Below are 18,885 nucleotides of genomic sequence, written 5' to 3'. Positions count from 1 at the left end.
TGCACGTCACATCATAATTTAATGCGTTCATTAATCTTTTACGTAGTTATTACACATTGATTACACTATCACTCCTATTTCATATGTCACAGCGATTCACCGATATGTATACTATGATGCTGGTAAAGTTTTGTCTCGAGCACCTGCCGCTGCCGCAGGAGAGCAGACACTTCCCCGACGTCTGGGACGGTGCTGGTCATTAAAAAAAGCTAGCTAGCTGATGGTCGGACCCACCGATGTGAAGCTAGCCACAATAAGGATTCGCCATAATAGTGGAATTTGTTGTTCGCCTTCAAAAGTAATGCAAATTAATACAAATAATCATGCCATAATGGAATAGATCATGCTAAACGAGGTTGGAATGTTATTATATAAATTCAACAAAATACAATAATTTGTTAATTTGACAATAATCTGTTGAAATCACACTGTGGCTAACATTACACTTTAGAATTGCATTGGGGGAATACTTATTTCACTGTACAGCCTTACCTATGGATGGTGGATCAATGACATGGAGCATCACTCTACTCAGTGACACCCACAGAACACAACTATGAAGAGACTACACAAATATTAGCGTTGTAGCTCATATTGTGGGACTCTGAAACCACTGTGAATTGAGCCACATTTATTGTACCAGTCTATTCAGTACCCAAGTGCTTTTTCCCAAAGTCCTCCTCAGAGTTATCAGACTCCAAAACATCCACTTTGTATTGTTTTTCCTCTGGAATAGTGTTCAATTCACATAGTATGAATTGAATTGGGGATCAAAGCTTGTGCTTGTAATTGTGATGGACGCTGTAGGAGAGGAATAACGTCGTGGGAGAGAATTTTTTTTGTATACAATCTATATTAACAGTCTAAATGGCCCAACAAAAATAATAAGGGCGGGATCAGCCAGCCGCGGCTTCTCGCATACGCGATTCATTTGCAGTCTCCTGCTCTGACTGCAGATGGGCGGGACTGCTGCGGGAGGACTGGGCCGCCTGTGAGTGCTTTGGGACGGGGGCGGGGCCCAGGGTGGGGCCCACGACAGCACCCGCTGCTCGTTGAGAAGAGTAAGAACGATACGTGCTTTCACGTCAGTCTACAAAAGTCTCCAATAACACCAGAAAAAGTCGCTAGATTTGTCGCTAGTCGCTTTTTTGAAAATGTGTCGCTAGAGGGGTCCGAATACTCGCTAAATATAGCGACAAAGTCGCTAAATTGGCTACACTGGCACAAAGCGGTACTGCGAGCTGTCTAGCTCCTGCCTATCCTTTCTTTGGATTGGTGGATACATCTCATTATTGTAAAATATTTTTAAATATTCGGTGAGGGTTGTTGACGTCAACCGCCTGCATTCAATGGAGAGAGATGCTATGCTACTAGCCTCATGTCATGAATATGCATACCCATCTTGAGACAACTCCGATATCAAATATGAATATGTCATGAATATGCATAAAGACAACTCTGATAGTGTTTTTTCTCAAAGTTGCCGGGATGTCACGTCTTCTACTTATATCAGTACACTCGTAACAACTTAAGCATTACGAAACTTATATTCGATCAAATAAACCTTCCGTAGAAAATAAGCCATATTTTTTTTGTTCATTCTCTCATTGACCTCCATACAAAAAGTCCTTGCTTGGTGGGCGAAACGACGAAAAAACGCCACATGCTGGAGGGGGACAGATTTTCCGCCGAGTTGGGCCTCTCTCTTCCTCTTCCTCTCTGGTTATAAACAGCTAGCTAGCTTCATCTTCATCTGGCTAGCGTGGCTTGACCAGACCGGGTCTGCCCTTACGAAAAAATATTGCAGTCAGAGTGCATTATAACTGCAGTATGCTGCAAATACTGCGTCCAAAATACCACAGTCGACTGCAGTTACTGGACTTTTACCTCAGTTTCAAAACTGCAATCTTTTTTTGTATGAGAAATGTATGCACTCACTAACTGTAAGTCGCTCTGATAAGAGCGTCTGCTAAATGGTCCTCTGTAGCTCAGCTGGTAGAGCACGGCGCTTGTAACGCCAAGGTAGTGGGTTCGATCCCCGGGACCACCCATACACAAAAATGTATGCACGCATGACTGTAAGTCGCTTTGGATAAAAGCGTCTGCTAAATGACTAAAATGTAAATGTAAAATGTAATGGCGACATTTATGAGAAGCTAGCCACAATAAGGTTTCGTCACAATAGTGCAATTTGCGGTTCGCCATCAAAATAAAAGTCCCTAATTGAAAGTGATGCAAATGAATACAAAATAGCGGAATCATGTCATATTTGGACTAGATCATGTTAAACAAGGTTGGAATGTTGTTATATAAATTCAACAAAATACAATAAATCCTTATTGTGGCTAGCTTCACATAGGTGGGTCTGACCGTCATCAACCAAAGTGTCTTATAAATGAGGGGTATTTTATACTGAACAAAAATATAAACGCAGCATGCAACAATTTCAAAGATTTTATTACAGGCAAAAATACATTCCTGCAGTCAGCATGCCAATGGCGCGCTCCCTCTTGAGACATCTGCACATTTTGAGACATCTGCACATTTTAGAGTGGCCTTTTATTGTCCCCAGCACAAGGTGCACCCATGTAATGATCATGCTGTTTAATCAGCTCCTTGATATGCCACACCTGTCAGGTGGATGGATTATCTTGGCAAAGGAGAGATGCTCACTAACAGGGATGTAAACATATTTGTGCATAACATTTGAGAGAAATAAGCTTTTTTGTGCGTATGGAACATTTCTGGGATCTTTAATTTCAGCTCATGAAACATGGGACCAACACTTTACATGTTGCGTTTATATTTTTGTTCAGTATAGATGATGACGCCTAGCTAGATAGTTAGCTAGCTAACTATAGCTACTGAAACAGATGATGTCGTTTTGCTATGTTTTTGGGGGGAGAACATTGTTTGTGTCCATCAGCTAGCTTTGTTTCTGACCAGCATTGTCCCAGAGCTTGGGGAAGTGTGTCTGCCTTGTGCAGCAGTGGCAGGTGCGCGAGACAAAACTTTACCAGCATCATAGTATACATATCGTTCAATCGCTGTGACATATGAAATAGGAGTGATACTGTAATCAATGTGTAATCACTACGTTAAAATGTATGAAACGCATTAAATTATTATGTGATGTGCAGTCATATTCATGTACTGATTGGTCAACGAGATTATTTTGACCCAAACGGCGTTCTATAAATATGACACCAATGTCGATGAAACTTCTCAAATCAACTTGATTGGAGGTACACAACACATTCCCCGCTTCTCGTCATGATCCATTCAGCCTTCACCGAGAACCACATACCGGATGTTTAAGAGGGTCGCTAACGTTATATAACATTAGTAAAAAACACAATTTCTTGCCCCGACCTAGCTCAGGATCTAGGCGTCGGATAAGAACGAGACTACAGGGTCCATAAAGGGACAATTAGACTTGCCACCTTTCAGACTGAATAAGTTTGTAGGTGCAACAGTTTTGATTAAATTGTATAATTTATCGCTCTCACGTGCCAATAGAGAACCAATGACGTGCTACCTTTTTGTAGCATTTCTGAAAATGTCCATATATTTTTCAGCCGAATCTCAGAGCTCTATCTAAAACCACGGCCCAGCAACTCATTAACACAGCTGTTTGCCTGCACCAATCATAAGAAGTGGTTGAAAACAAACCTAGGCTACTGTAGATATACACTGAGTCCACAGGAGGCAGCTGAGGGGAGGACAGCTCATAATAATGGCTGGAACGGATCGAATGGAATGGCATCAAAGACATGGAAACCATGTGTTGGATGTATTTGATACCATTCCACCTATTCCACTCCAGCCATTACCACGAGCCCGTCCTCCCCAATTAAGGTGCCACCAACCTCCTGTGACTTGAGTCAGAGCGGAAGAAGAGAGGCCCAACTCAGCGTAGCATCTGTCTCCCTCCAGCAGGGGGCGTTTTTTCATTGTTTCTCCCACCAAGCAAGGAGTTGTTCTATGGAGGTCAACGAGAGTGCCGAATTTGGTCCCCCCAAAAAATGAATGGCTTATTTGCTACGTGAGGTTTATTTAATCTAATATAAGTTTCATAATGCTTAAGTTGTTATGAGTGTACTGATATAAGTAGGACACGTGACGTCCCGGCAACTTAGAGAACAAATATTTGATATCGGAGTTTTAGAGAAAAAATATTTGATATCGGAGTTGTCTCAAGATGGGTATGCATATTCATGACATGAGGCTAGTAACATAGCGTCTCTCTCTATTGAATACAGGCAGTTGACATCAACAACCCTCATAGAATATTCAAAAAAGCATTACAATAATGAGATGTATCCACCAATCCAAAGAAAGGATAGGCGGGAGCTAGACAGCCCGCCGTGCTGCTTTGTGGTCAACGACTCCCATTGTTAGGGAGGAGAGACATGTATCTTGTAACTATATCCATAATATTTGACTGAGTGTACAAAACATTAGGAACACCTGCTCTTTCCATGACTGACCAGGTGAATCCAAGTGAAAGCTATGATCCCTTATTGATGGCACTTGTTAAATCCCCTTCAATCAGTGTAGATAATTGGGAGGAGACAGGTTAAATAAGGATTTTTGAGCCTTGAGACAATTGAGACATTGATTGTGTATGTGTGCCATTCAAAGATTTAAGTGCCTTTGAACGGGGTATGGTAGTAGGTGCCAGGCGCACCGGTTTGAGTGTGTCAAGAACTGTAACGCTGCTGGGTTTTTCACGCTCAACAGTTTCCTATGTGTATCAATAATGGTTCACCACCCAAAGGACATCCAGCCAACTTGACACAACTGTGGGAAGCATTGGAGTCTACATTGGCCAGCATCCCAAACCCGGATTATATAAATGTATAGGATGCATTACTCTGCAATGCTTAAGGCTAGAAACAAGCTGTAAAAGGCACAAGAAAGCCGCGGTTGTCATGGGGATCAGAGTATGGAAATCCCACTCATTGCTCACAGAGCGGCAGGTAAAAATCAGCACTCACCGGAAAAACCCCCACAGCAGTTCCAAATTTGCTTAATTCATTTATTGTTTAAATAGATCATTTAACAAACACCCCATCTACTTTTGTGACTATGTACCATTTGGTTCTGAAGTAGGCTATCGTAAGAAGCTTCAACATTTCAACAACATGTCGTAGGCTACTGAAAAATAACCTACCTACAGTGAGGGAAAAACGTATTTGATCCCCTGCTGATTTTGTACGTTTGCCCACTGACAAAGAAATGATCAGTCTATAATTTTAATGGTAGGTTTATTTGAACAGTGAGAGACAGAATAACAACAAAAAAATCCAGAAAAACCCATGTCAAAAATGTTATAAATTGATTTGCATTTTAATGAGGGAAATATTTATTTGACCCCCTCTCAATCAGAAAGATTTCTGGCTCCCAGGTGTCTTTTATACATGTAACGAGCTGAGATTAGGAGCACACTCTTAAAGGGAGTTTGTTTGTTACCTGTATAAAAGACACCTGTCCACAGAAGCAATCAATCAATCAGATTCCAAACTCTCCACCATGGCCAAGACCAAAGAGCTCTCCAAGGATGTCAGGGACAAGATTGTAGACCTACACAAGGCTGGAATGGGCTACAAGACCATCGCCAAGCAGCTTGGTGAGAAGGTGACAACAGTTGGTGCGATTATTCGCAAATGGAAGAAACACAAAATAACTGTCAATTTCCCTTGGCCTGGGGCTCCATGCAATGATCATTAGAACGGTGAGGAATCAGCCCAAAACTACACGGGAGGATCTTGTCAATGATCTCAAGGCAGATGGGACCATAGTCACCAAGAAAACAATTGGTAACACACTATGCCGTGAAGGACTGAAATCCTGCAGCACCCGCAAGGTCCCCCTGCTCAAGAAAGCACATATACATGCCCGTCTGAAGTTTGCCAATGAACATCTGAATGATTCAGAGGAGAACTGGGTGAAAGTGTTGTGGTCAGATGAGACCAAAATGGAGCTCTTTGGCATCAACTCAACTCGCCGTGTTTGGAGGAGGAATGCTGCCTATGACCCCAAGAACACCATCCCCACCGTCAAACATAGAGGTGGAAACATTATGCTTTGGGGGTGTTTTTCTGCTAAGGGGACAGGACAACTTCACCGCATCAAAGGGACAATGGACGGGGCCATGTACCGTCAAATCTTGGGTGAGAACCTCCTTCCCTCAGCCAGGGCATTGAAAATGGGTCGTGGATGGGTATTCCAGCATGACAATGACCCAAAACACACGGCCAAGGCAACAAAGGAGTGGCTCAAGAAGAAGCACATTAAGGTCCTGGAGTGGCCTAGCCAGTCTCCAGACCTTAATCCCATAGAAAATCTGTGGAGGGAGCTGAAGGTTCGAGTTGCCAAACGTCAGCCTCTAAACCTTAATGACTTGGAGAAGATCTGCAAAGAGGAGTGGAACAAAATCCCTCCTGAGATGTGTGCAAACCTGGTGGCCAACTACAAGAAACGTCTGACCTCTGTGATTGCCAACAAGGGTTTTGCCACCAAGTACTAAGTCATGTTTTGCAGAGGGGTCAAATAATTATTTACCTCATTAAAATGCAAATCAATTTATAACATTTTTTACATGTGTCTTTCTGGATTTTGTTGTTGTTATTTTATATAATTATTAAAATTATAGACTGATCATGTCTTTGTCAGTGGGCAAACGTACAAAATCAGCAGGGGATCAAATACTTTTTTCCCTCACTGTAGGTGATTGGTTATGTAGCCACTGTGTTAAAAAACAAACAGTTTTTTTCTCTAATCTATTGATGATCCGATGCTTTAATTGTAACTGTGGCTCTGTTACGCTCACATCTTACAGTTGATTGACAACTTTAGCACTCCTCTTTTTTTTTTAAACAGCCTATATAGAACCTAAAACCTCTCCGTTGCTGCTGCATGGGCCCATTGGTTGTCTTGCCATCATATTACACAGGCTGCAACCTATTTCTTGGTCGACTCATTTTAACATCTCTGCACATTAGTGGTGGTGTAGGCTAAATAAATACAACAGAATAGGTCTAATTAAAAGCACAGTGATGAAGGAAATGAAAAATGCTGGGCAGAGCATGACCAGAGCTCGTGGCTGAGTGGGAGAGAAAGCGGACACTCCCAATTGATTTTTACATCCGCTGGCATTTACGCTCCGCTCCGCTCCTCCCTCTACTCCAGCTCCGCTCCTCCCTCCACTCCAGCTCCGCTCCTCCCTCCACTCCAGCTCCGCTCCTCCCTCCACTCCAGCTCCACTCCGCTCCTCCCTCCACTCCAGCTCCGCTCCTCCCTCTGCTCCTCCCTCCACTCCAGCTCCGCTCCTCCCTCCACTCCAGTTCCACTCCGCTCCTCCCTACACTCCAGCTCCGCTCCTCCCTCCCTCCACTCCAGCTCCGCTCGCATCCTCCGGTCAAATCTGTGTGCTGTAAAACCTTGGTAGAGCATGGGTGGAGTAGGCATCATTTATTTTTCTACTTCTCACTTAAAACAAATATTTGTTGTTTTTAATTTTAAAAAAATGCTCGATACTGTTTGTCAAGTTTGATTTTAATAAGATAAACAAAGAGAAGCAAAAGATAAGAGGAAAACTATCATGGGGCTGGAATCTTCTCCTCAGCTCCCAATATATTACTATACAAATCTACTCTGACTACACTATGTACAAGTCAGCCACATACGTATGAGAAGAGTTTATAAACTGGAAGTGATGAATAGTAAAAGAGAAAATCAAGGAGTGTCCTCTATCACCTGACACCAAACCAACCAATCATTACCACCCGTTACGCATTCAAACACTAACACTTGGTTATTTCACTCTCATGCGAACACGTTGCACAGACGAACTCTAGCAGACCGCCGCCACACGCACGCTCGAACAAAGCACTCCTTTTACCCCTTTACCACAGTTGTGCTTCCATGTCATCCAAAAAGCTGAGAAAGCCACTCCAGAGAGGGAACTGTTATAAAGCTCTGGTCAATAATCAGCTTTCTTCTATCCAATCCCAACCATGGTGGCCATGTTGGAAAACAAAAACATGACTTGCTCTGTCTGGACCGGCATTAAGGGATTCATCTCTAACAATGAACATTAGCTAACACTGGCTCACTTCAGCAAAGACCTCTGGGAGATTGAGTTTAGTGGTTTCCTGACATCCCTTCCTCCCTCCCCTCTCCATGCGTTGCAGATTGTATTGCACAACAACAGGGCATCTAAACACACTCCAAGTTGAACCACTTCCCCCAGTGCTCTATGGAATGTCAAACATACACATAACACATCCAGAGAGCCCCACCTCCCAGGAGAGAGCCACCTTTCAGCAGAGAGCCCCTCCTCCAAGCAGAGAGCCCCTCCTCCAAGCAGAGAGCCCCTCCTCCAAGCAGAGAGCCCCTCCTCCAAGCAGAGAGCCCCACCTCCCAGCAGACACACAGACACACTTTGAAGCATCAGATACAGTACAGGTGAACAACACAACACATTAATATCAATGTTAATAACATCAACAATGACAACAAAAAAACATATACTTAAAATAGGGGGGCTTAACGTTTTGAAATAACAAAAAAAGGAAAATGTACTTTAAAAACTTTTACACTAACATGACAACATTGATTGATCTCCCCATGGACATGTGTCATCTACACAGAGATCCCTTTCAATTATATTTACAACCACAATTAAATTCAGCCTTCATTTCAATCCCTGGCCAGTGAGCAAGCTTCAACTCACATTAATTCTCAGCTACAATCATAGAAATAGATTTACTAGAACGGGCGTACCCATTCAAAGCAATGAGGCCATAATGGGTGGAGCGGTGGCCAGGAAATACAGCAGTAATTCTATTGCTATGGCTCAATTCATCTGAAGGTGGAGCTGTGGACACAACAGCTGTTTGGTCAGAGGCTTGGCCACAACAACATGCTAGCTACTGTATACTCGCAAAGAGTGTTGTCCAGCTTCTAGCTCTGGTCCACGTCACCGTTAGTGCGTGTTCCTCCACTGGAATGCGCACAAACGCCCTGGACCAGAGCTAACCAGCCTCCAGCTTCACAACGCAGATGACTGAATCTCTGTAGGGGATAGCTAATGGTATCTCATTAATGCTAATTAGCTTTAATGCTATCTGATAAGGCTGCACAGCTTGCGGTAGGTATCTCCAGGGGGACAGTGCCTTGCGGTAGGCATCTCCAGGGGGACAGTGCCTTGCGGTAGGCATCTCCAGGGGGACAGTGCCTTGCGGTAGGCATCTCCATGGGGACAGTGCCTTGCGGTAGGCATCTCCATGGGGACAGTGCCTTGCGGTAGGCATCTCCATGGGGACAGTGCCTTGCGGTAGGCATCTCCATGGGGACAGTGCCTTGCGGTAGGCATCTCCATGGGGACAGTGCCTTGCGGTAGGCATCTCCATGGGGACAGTGCTTTCTATTGCTCATCATCAGTCCGTTGTGGCTCCCCAACCCTCTCTAAAGCAGGGTTAGGGTTAGGGTCAGAGGGTTAGGGTCCTATTCTAGCTATGACAGTAGTTCTGCTTTAGCCATAGGCCTTATCCAAACTGACCTGTATAACATTCATATTCAAAAAGGACAATAAAATCTGAGTCAAACAAATCAAAAATATCAAAGTCCTAACTCCAGTGTGGGGATAATAAAAGGAACATATCATGGATACATGGAAGACAACCAGGCAGCAGTGCTTTACATGAAAAAACCACAGGGTCTGAAGACAAAAGCATTAGTCCAGTTGTTGATTTCTTACTAGGCCTAGTTTTAGGGAAAATGTTTTCTTTACTAAAACAAAATGAAAACACAACATACTGTATAAAGATGTCTGAACAGAATTCAATTTACACAAACCACAAACAGACAAAAGGGTGAGAGCTTTTCATGGATTTAAAATGATAAGATCCATCACTGAAGAAAGTGAAAGAAGTCGTCCACATTGTCGAGGTGATAACCTCAACCCACTTTCCTGCTCTCTCAAAATGACATCGCTGCATCCTCTTCCAGTCCTCCTCGTTGTCTGTCTGTCTATGTCTGTCTGTCTAGTCCCATGTAGCTCAGTTGGTAGAGCATGGCGTTTGCAAGCCAGGGTTGTGGGTTCAATTCCCACGGGGGGCCAGTATGAAAAAAGTATGCACTCACTAACTGTAAGTCGCTCTGGATAAGAGCATCTGCTAAATGACTAAAATGTAAAAAAAAAAAAATGTCTGTCTGTCCTTCTGTCTGTCAGTCAGAGGGATTAAGAGAAGAGAATTCAGGCTAAATGGACCCCTCACTCAGGACTGCCAGGGTTCAAAGTTCACTGGACCACATGTGGTCGTAAGGCCTGGTACAACCCCTCGAAGGTGGGTCGATCGGCGATGTCGCGGTCCCAACAACGCATCATCAGCTCAAATAGAGAGGGAGGACAGAGCGGTGGGGCGAAGAGGAAGATCTAGAAGAAAATTGGGAGATGGGGAAATGGGGTGCCAAAACATTACTGTTAGGTCCAGATATATAATGGAGTTTACTATGCATGCAGGATGACACAATTTGAGCACAAGACTAAAATAATATTTGACCCATATGGAAAATAATTACATATCGTTGAATGTGAGACAAAGCTAAGCTACTCCACCTAATTACATGTTTTATCCTATGCACTGATGAATCCAGTACCTGGATACCCCTCTTTTTTTTTTACATTTAAATTTTTAGTCATTTAGCAGATGCTCTTATCCAGAGCGATTTACAGGAGCAATTAGGGTTAAGTGCCTTGCTCAAGGGCACAGACAGATTTTTCTCCTAGTCGGCTCGGGGATTAGAACCAGCGACCTTTCGGTTACTGGCACTACGCTCTTAACCGCTAAGCTACCTGCCGCCCTCTTCTCTCTACACTCTTAGAAAAAAAGTTTATATCTAAAACCTAAAATAGTTATTTGGCTGTCCCCATAGGAAACCCTTCCAGGTAGAACCTTTCCGTAACCAAAAACGGTTCTCTTATGGGGACAGCCGAATAACCCTTTTTTCTAAGAGTGTACCCAATAACAATCTCTCCATTTAAGAAAAGCTCTTTTAATTCCCAATGTATTGTTCTCATAACTAAACACTTGACGTTTTCAATGTTTTTGTCCCCCCCATGTATAAATGAATGAATGGATGAATTAAATCAATTAAATCACTTACCTGTCTGCCCTGGTTTCGGAAGAACTCGCCAGTGTTTTCGATGACCTGTTCGTCTGACAGTAGGCTGTAGGGCTGCTCTTTACACAGAGTGAAGATCTCCCACAGGGTGACGCCAAAGGCCCACACATCACTGGCCGTGGTGAACTTTCCCTGGAGAGGAACCACACAGATGGTGAAGTTTCCCTTAGGTACAGATCTAGGATCAGCTTTTCCTCCCCCAATCATAACCCTAGCCATTAGTTGGGGAAATGCAAAAACTGACCCAAGATCAGTGTCTATGGGCCAACTTCACCCTAAACCTCACACCAACACCCACGGGATCTATCTGAGTGGTATTGATTAGGCACCAAACTGAAGACAATAGACAAACAGGGAGGGTTTTCATAAGTGTTTTGCTATGGTGTGCACTAATGCATAGGACCCAGATGTAGCCAAATAAAGGTCGACTTAACTACTCAAAATGGTTGCCTATAGCTTCCATAAGAGTTCCGAATGAGCTTTTCAGGAAACACATTTATATTCACATTTACATAATCTCTATCTCTCATCCACTCAACACCACTGTTTCAATGTGAAATTAAGCCATATATACACAGCACATTTTTCAATCATTTTCCATCCTAAAAATTGGGAATAAGCAAAGGCTTTGATTTTTCATCAAACAGATGGAAAGGGGGTCTTAGAAAACATCTTCCAGAAAAAGTATCAGAAAAAGGGGGCTGAACTTTCTGATTTGGCATCGTTTTTCGGCTTGGTCATTAAGAAATGCAGCGGCCATGACTGAAGCCAAACAAGAGTTGTCTTGTGGGTTGGTTTAATGTGGGTGTCTCTTGTGTGTGTGTGTGTGTGTGTGTGTGTGTGTGTGTGTGTGTGTGTTCGCACGTGGCAAATGTTTCTACATTCACTCTGCCAAAACTTCTTTCACCAATTAGCTTCAGCCTGGCTGGTGTGCGACCCATGGCAAAGTTGGTTTGACTTTGGATAGTCTATCTCTGGGGCTAGTTAGGGACTGTCAATAAATTACACAATGTAAATGGGACCCCATTTTCATGTTGTACATCTTTTAGTTGTGTTATTAAATGCTTTCAATATTTGTAAATGATTTTCTACAATTTGTTGTTGGTTTGAGATCATAGAAATTAGAAGCTATTGACATTTTTTTATATTGTCCCATTTACATTGTGTAATTTACTGATGGTACCTCACTAGCACCATAGGGATATCCAATGTCAAACCAAATTTACCATAGGCATTACCATCAGGTCATGTGCAGCTGTGCTCCGAATTGATGATTACTTGGGTGCTGCCAGCTGTGGGCAGGATTGAAATAAACCCAACCCAAGGAAAACTGTTAGGGTACCCTTCATTCCGTGACACAATTTTTTCCTATCATCTCGCAAATCTCAGTTTTGGACGAGACTGTGTTGTTTTGTGTAGACTGGAACCAGACTGTGTTGTTTTGTGTTGACTGGAACCAGACTGTGTTGTTTTGTGTAGACTGGAACCAGACTGTGTTGTTTTGTGTAGACTGGAACCAGACTGTGTTGTTTTGTGTAGACTGGAACCAGACTGTGTTGTTTTGTGTTGACTGGAACCAGGCTGTGTTGTTTTGGACAAGACTTTAGGTCTACCTATAAAAAAAATAAAAAAAACATCTACGTCTCTGCCCAGACTGGCAAGAGTGTCCAAAAGGGTGTTTAGCATCCCCAGTGGCTCTGCAAGTGTGGAGAGGATATTATCCGCCGCTAGGCCGGCTCTCCAGGGGTGGAGAGGATATTATCCGCCGCTAGGCCTGCTCTCCAGGCACCATCGCATGAGCCTGAAGCCACAGACTGGCCAAACGCATGTTTCTAAAAAGGAATTCTAAAAATGAATTCAAAAAGGCACTAATAAGTCATTTTTTCGTTTTACATTTGTATTTAATTCTAAGTAAGTCACAGCCTATATGCACAATTTATAGACCATAATGATTTAATACAACGAAAATGTTTAAATGCTGAGCGCTTAATGTCCCTACCAGTCTATTGCGTCACACTCGCTAATGCTTCACAATGTATTTCTTTGGAGGCTATAGCCTTGAAATAATAGAAATAATATAGCCTAAATAATTCATTTTTGTTCCTTCTTAGGCTCCCTGTCTGTCTCCTGGCCTATTTAGAGTGTTTATATGCTGTTTAATATGACATGTAGCCTATTTGAAATGATGTGCGCTTCTTACAGTCACCTTTTCATGTTTATTCAAATACTTTTCATTCCATACCATTCAATACCATTCCATACCATTCAATACCATTCATTTCAATACTTCAAAACAAAATGGTAGGTCCAGGTAGTCACAAAAACAGATGGGTGTTGGTTAAATTGTGATTTTAATGAATGGAGCGAATTTGGAGCGGCAGTTTTTTTTTCTTGTGAGCGTGGAGCGGTTTTTAGCAGAGCAGTTGGAAAGGACGTGGAGCGCTGGAGCGGTCCAACGGCTCAACCCAGCTCACATGCTCTGGTTCAGAGCAACACCATCATAGTAAAGCCCTATTATTTTGTTAAGATGATTCATTTCTAAAGATTATATAATTTATTTAATGTGATTAGTGATTAATTTGTATGTAAAAAAACCCAAACATGTCCCTCATTTTAAAGTCAACCCTGTAACGTGAACTGAACTATCTTTTTTAATATGGTGAAACTATTCCTTTTTAAATATTTTTTTAAATAGAAACATCGAACATCTAATAGTCAAATTATACTATAAAAGCAGGTGAGCTGGTTCTACTCTTTTTGGCCAAACTGAGAGGGTCAAGCATAATACGTCAAACCTGTTACCCATAGATAGACAGGCTAGAAATGTTATTTTACTGGCAGTCCGCCAGGGTCTTAAATTTTTTTTGTAAAGCTTGCATTCAATTGCCCCTCCCCTGTTGCACACAACACGCTTCCATTCCCCCTGTCACAAGGGGATTTATGGCCCTGTGACGGTCAACTCTCTTACGGTCAACCCTATTACTTTATTTGGCAATTAATAAGCATATTTGGCACTTACTATAGTCATTTTTTTTATTTAACCTCTTGAGATGGAAAACATGTTTTTATTAGGTTGAACATGTGCTTGTCATGACAGAATGTTAACATTTTGTGAATTTTTTTCACCACGTTAACTACCCAAAAGGGACTCATTTTGTGGAATGACCCTAAAGTATTATCCTTTCTCACCAGTAGAATGCTCTCCCAGGCCATCCAGCGGATGGGCAGCACGGCTCGCCCCTGGATGCGGTAGTAGTCACTACTGTACAGGTTCCTGCTCATGCCGAAGTCTGCTATCTTGATGGTGAGTCTGCGGTCCAGCAGGCAGTTACGTGTGGCCAAGTCTCGGTGCACAAAGTTCAGAGAGGCCAGGTAGCGCATGCCGGACGAGATCTGTACTGACATGTGCAGGAGGTCTGACAAACTACAGAGAGAGAGAGAGAGAGGAGAGCGAGAGAGAGAGGAGAGATAGCGAAGCGACAGAGAGAGAGAGAGATGGGAGAGAGAGAGAGAGGGGAGATAGTAAAGAGAGAGAGAGAGGAGAGATAGCGAAGCGACAGAGAGAGAGAGAGAGGGGAGAGAGAGGGAGGGGAGAGAAAGAGGGAGAGAGGAGAGATAGCAAAGAGAGAGAGGAGAGAGGAGAGATAGCGAAGAGAGAGAGAGAGATAGCGAAGAGAGAGATGGAGAGAGATAGCAGAGAGAGGAGAGATAGCGAAGAGAGAGAGAGAGAGAGGAGAGATAGCGAAGAGAGAGAGAGAGAGGAGAGATAGCGAAGAGAGAGAGAGAGGAGAGATAGCGAAGAGAGAGAAGAGAGAGAGGGAGGGGGAGAGGAGAGATAGCAAAGAGAGAGTGGAGAGATAGCGAAGAGAGAGAGAGAGCAAGAGAGGAGAGATAGCGAAAAGAGAGATGGAGAGAGATAGCAGAGAGAGAGGAGAGATAGCGAAGAGAGAGAGAGCAGAGATAGCGAAGAGAGAGAGAGAAGAGATAGCGAAGAGAGAGAGAGGAGAGATAGCAGAGAGAGAGCGAGAGAGGAGAGATAGCGAAGAGAGCGAGAGGAGAGATAGCAAAGAGAGAGAGAAAGATAGCGAAGAGAGAGAGAGAGAACCAATGTGTTAGCTTAGGAAGACATCAATGTACAACAATGGTGTTGGAGGAAGTGAGGGTGTGGGTGGGTGAGGGCATACTGTAGTAATAGAATCATTGAGTCATTTACCTTGATTTCTATGGGTGAGAGAATTGGTTAATTCAGGCCAATTCAAATCTGGACCTCCCAAGCCAGGAGGAGCGTGGTGAGAGGGGAGGAAACCGAGGAGGAGCGTGGTGAGAGGGGAGGAGACCGAGGAAGAGCGTGGTGAGAGGGGAGGAGACAGAGGAGGAATGTGGTGAGAGGGAAGGAGATCGAGGAGTGGGTGTGGTGAGAGGGGAGGAGACCGAGGAGTGGGTGTGGTGAGAGGAGAGGAGACCGAGGAGTGGGTGTGGTGAGAGGGGAGGAGACCGAGGAGTGGGTGTGGTGAGAGGAGAGGAGACCGAGGAGTGGGTGTGGTGAGGGGAGGAGACAGAGGAGCGGGTGTGGTGAGAGGGGAGGAGACTGAGGAGTGGGCGTGGTGAGAGGGGAGGAGACCAAGGATGAGCGTGGTGAGAGGGGAGGAGACCGAGGAGGAGCGTGGTGAAAGGGGAGGAGACCGAGGAAGAGCGTGGTGAGAGGGGAAGAGACCCAGGAGTTGGTGTGGTGAGAGGGGAGGAGACTGAGGAGGAGCATGGTGAGAGGGGAGGAGACCGAGGAGTGGGTGTGGTGAGAGGGGAGGAGACCCAGGAGTTGGTGTGATGAGAGGGGAGGAGACCGAGGAGTGGGTGTGGTGAGAGGGGAAGAGACCGAGGAGTGGGTGTGGTGAGGGTAGGAGACTGAGGAGCGGGCGTGGCGAGAGGGGAGGAGACCGAGGAGTGGGCATGGCGAGGGGAGGAGACCGAGGAGTGGGCGCGGTGAGAGGGGAGGAGACCGAGGAGTGGGCATGGCGAGAGGGGAGGAGACCAAGGAGTGGGCGTGGTGAGAGGGGGATGGTCTCACCTGACCGAGGGGATGTTGTTGGCATGGGTCAGAGTGCTCTCCATCTCTCTCTGGGACAGGAACATGTTGAGGTCTCCGTTGTCCATGTACTCAGTCACCATGCACAGGGGGTCCGAGCTCACACACACACACAGCAACTGGATGATGTTGGGGTCGTTGAGCCTCGACATGATCTTGATCTCCTTCAAGAAGTCGTACCTGTGTGTTGGGGAGGGGGTTAGAATACCACAGGTCAGAACATAGCTCTGCATACACACAGTGTACTGTAAGTAGGAAGAACGTAGCTCTGCATACCCACAGTGTACAGTAAGTAGGAAGAACGTAGCTCTGCATACCCACAGTGTACTGTAAGTAGGAAGAACGTAGCTCTGCATACCCACAGTGTACAGTAAGTAGGAAGAACGTAGCTCTGCATACCCACAGTGTACAGTAAGTAGGAAGAACGTAGCTCTGCATACCCACAGTGTACAGTAAGTAGGAAGAACGTAGCTCTGCATACCCACAGTGTACAGTAAGTAGGAAGAACGTAGCTCTGCATACCCACAGTGTACTGTAAGTAGGAAGAACGTAGCTCTGCATACCCACAGTGTACAGTAAGTAGGAAGAACGTAGCTCTGCATACCCACAGTGTACAGTAAGTAGGAAGAACGTAGCTCTGCATACCCACAGTGTACTGTAAGTAGGAAGAACGTAGCTCTGCATACCCACAGTGTACAGTAAGTAGGAAGAACGTAGCTCTGCATACCCACAGTGTACAGTAAGTAGGAAGAACGTAGCTCTGCATACACATAGTGTACTGTAAGTAGGAAGAACGTAGCTCTGCATACACATAGTGTACTGTAAGTAGGAATATTCACATGTTCTTGTGAGAGCAGAAATGACTGTGATCAAACAATTCTGTCATCTTTGCTCTATAAGACTTTCAATATGCACAGTAACAAACACACACACACCTGGTGAACACAAAACAAACACACACACACACCTGGTGAACACAAAACAAACACACACACACACCTGGCGTTGTTCGTGGCGTCCGCCCTCAGTTGCTTCACTGCCACCAGTACAGGCCGTCCATCCCGGTCGGGAAGGGGGGCGCCCTCCCCCAGAAACTCAGGCAGACCCTCAGCCTCACACAGGTGGACCTGCACAGGGTCCATAATAAACCATTTATAATCATTTGCAAACAGTTTGCTCATCATTTATTAATCATTACTCCCACATTTGTAAATGTTAGTAAGCTAGTTATTCACACATGCATATAGTTCATTAAACATCCTGTGTTGTAAGCTTGTTATTTTACCAGGTACTGCAGGAATGTCTACCAATGGCATGCCCATCTTTTTGTGAGACATTACACTGGTCACTCATAACATTTATAAACTCTTTAAAAAGTATAGATAGCGCTCACTTTAGATTAGGGACTCCAAAAATACTTTACTAATCTGCAGTTGTCTGTGTGTATGTCAACAAGAACTTATACAGTACGAAGGTCCTCACCTCTCCAAACTGTCCCTCCCCCAGCTTCTCCCTGAAGAGCAGCCGGTGGCGGGGAAACTCTGCCACGGAGATGTCCTTGCGGGTGAGCGAGTCGACGGTGAGCGCTGGCACGGCATACATGTTACTGCCCGTCACACCCTGCAGGCTCACGATGTCTGTCTCGGCGTAGTGCGGCACGCTACTCTGGAAGCACTGATGAGGCGTGCACTGGGTGACATCGGGCTCCGCATAGCCCCCACCACACGCTGAGGAGGAGGATGAGGAAGAGCAGGAGGAGGAGGAAGGAGAATGTTAGGGAGGAAGAGGAGGAGGAGGAGGAGAGAGGGGGAGGAGGAGAATGTTAGGAAGGAAGAGGAGGAGGAGAGAGGAGGAGGAAGGAGAATGTTAGGGAGGATGAGGAGGAGGAAGGAGAATGATAGAGAGGATGAGGAGGAGGAAGGAGAATGTTAGGGAGGATGAGGAGGAGGAAGGAGAATGTTAGGGAGGATGAGGAGGAGGAAGGAGAATGTTAGGGAGGATGAGGAGGAGGAAGGAGAATGTTAGGGAGGAAGAGGAGGATGAAGAGAAGGAGGAGAGAGTGGGAGGAGGAGAGAGGGGGAGGAAGAGGAGGAGAGAGGGGGAGGAGGAGAGAGGGGGAGGTGGAGAGAGGGGGAGGAGGACAGAGGGGGAAAGACAAAGAGAGAGTGAAAGTTTGGGCTAAGCTCCTGACTGTTATGATAACCAGGGCCTGTATTCATAAAGCATCTCAGAGCAGGAGTGCTGATCTAGGATCTAGGATCAGGTCCCCCTTGTCCAAGTAATCTTATTATCATTCATTATGATCTAAAAGGCTAAACTGATCCTAGAGCAGCAGTCCTACTCTACGTTTTGAACACGGTCCCAGAATCATAAAGCTAAGGATGAAATGAGAACAGTCCCAGACAGTAACAAACCCTGGCAGTCCCAGACAGTAACAAACCCTGGCAGTCCCAGTCAGTAACAGACCCTGGCAGTCCCAGTCAGTAACAGACCCTGGCAGTCCCAGTCAGTAACAGACCCTGGCAGTCCCAGACAGTAACAGACCCTGGCAGTCCCAGACAGTAACAGACCCTGGCAGTCCCAGACAGTAACAGACCCTGGCAGTCCCA

The 18,885-nt window shown here is 44.9% G+C and overlaps 1 protein-coding gene across 2 annotated transcripts in view; it reads right to left on the bottom strand.

Moving 5' to 3' along the window:
- Nucleotides 1-10,171: 10,171 nt before the first annotated feature.
- Nucleotides 10,172-18,885, bottom strand: part of ddr2l (discoidin domain receptor family, member 2, like) — a 52,623-nt gene continuing 43,909 nt past the window's right edge. For both annotated transcript variants that reach the window (XM_041900183.1, XM_041900184.1), the window contains exons 12-17: nt 17,759-18,003; nt 17,276-17,403; nt 16,259-16,456; nt 14,383-14,617; nt 11,176-11,325; nt 10,172-10,444 (exon numbers count right to left, since the gene is read on the bottom strand). In XM_041900183.1, coding sequence (XP_041756117.1) covers nt 10,310-10,444; nt 11,176-11,325; nt 14,383-14,617; nt 16,259-16,456; nt 17,276-17,403; nt 17,759-18,003 — 1,091 coding nt within the window. In that variant the 3' untranslated portion in view covers nt 10,172-10,309. The remainder of the gene's footprint in view (nt 10,445-11,175; nt 11,326-14,382; nt 14,618-16,258; nt 16,457-17,275; nt 17,404-17,758; nt 18,004-18,885) is intronic.

The sequence above is a fragment of the Coregonus clupeaformis genome, chromosome 16 (genome assembly GCF_020615455.1).
Source record: "Coregonus clupeaformis isolate EN_2021a chromosome 16, ASM2061545v1, whole genome shotgun sequence".
Lineage (NCBI taxonomy): Eukaryota > Metazoa > Chordata > Actinopteri > Salmoniformes > Salmonidae > Coregonus > Coregonus clupeaformis.
This window is presented reverse-complemented; position numbering and strand designations above follow the sequence as displayed.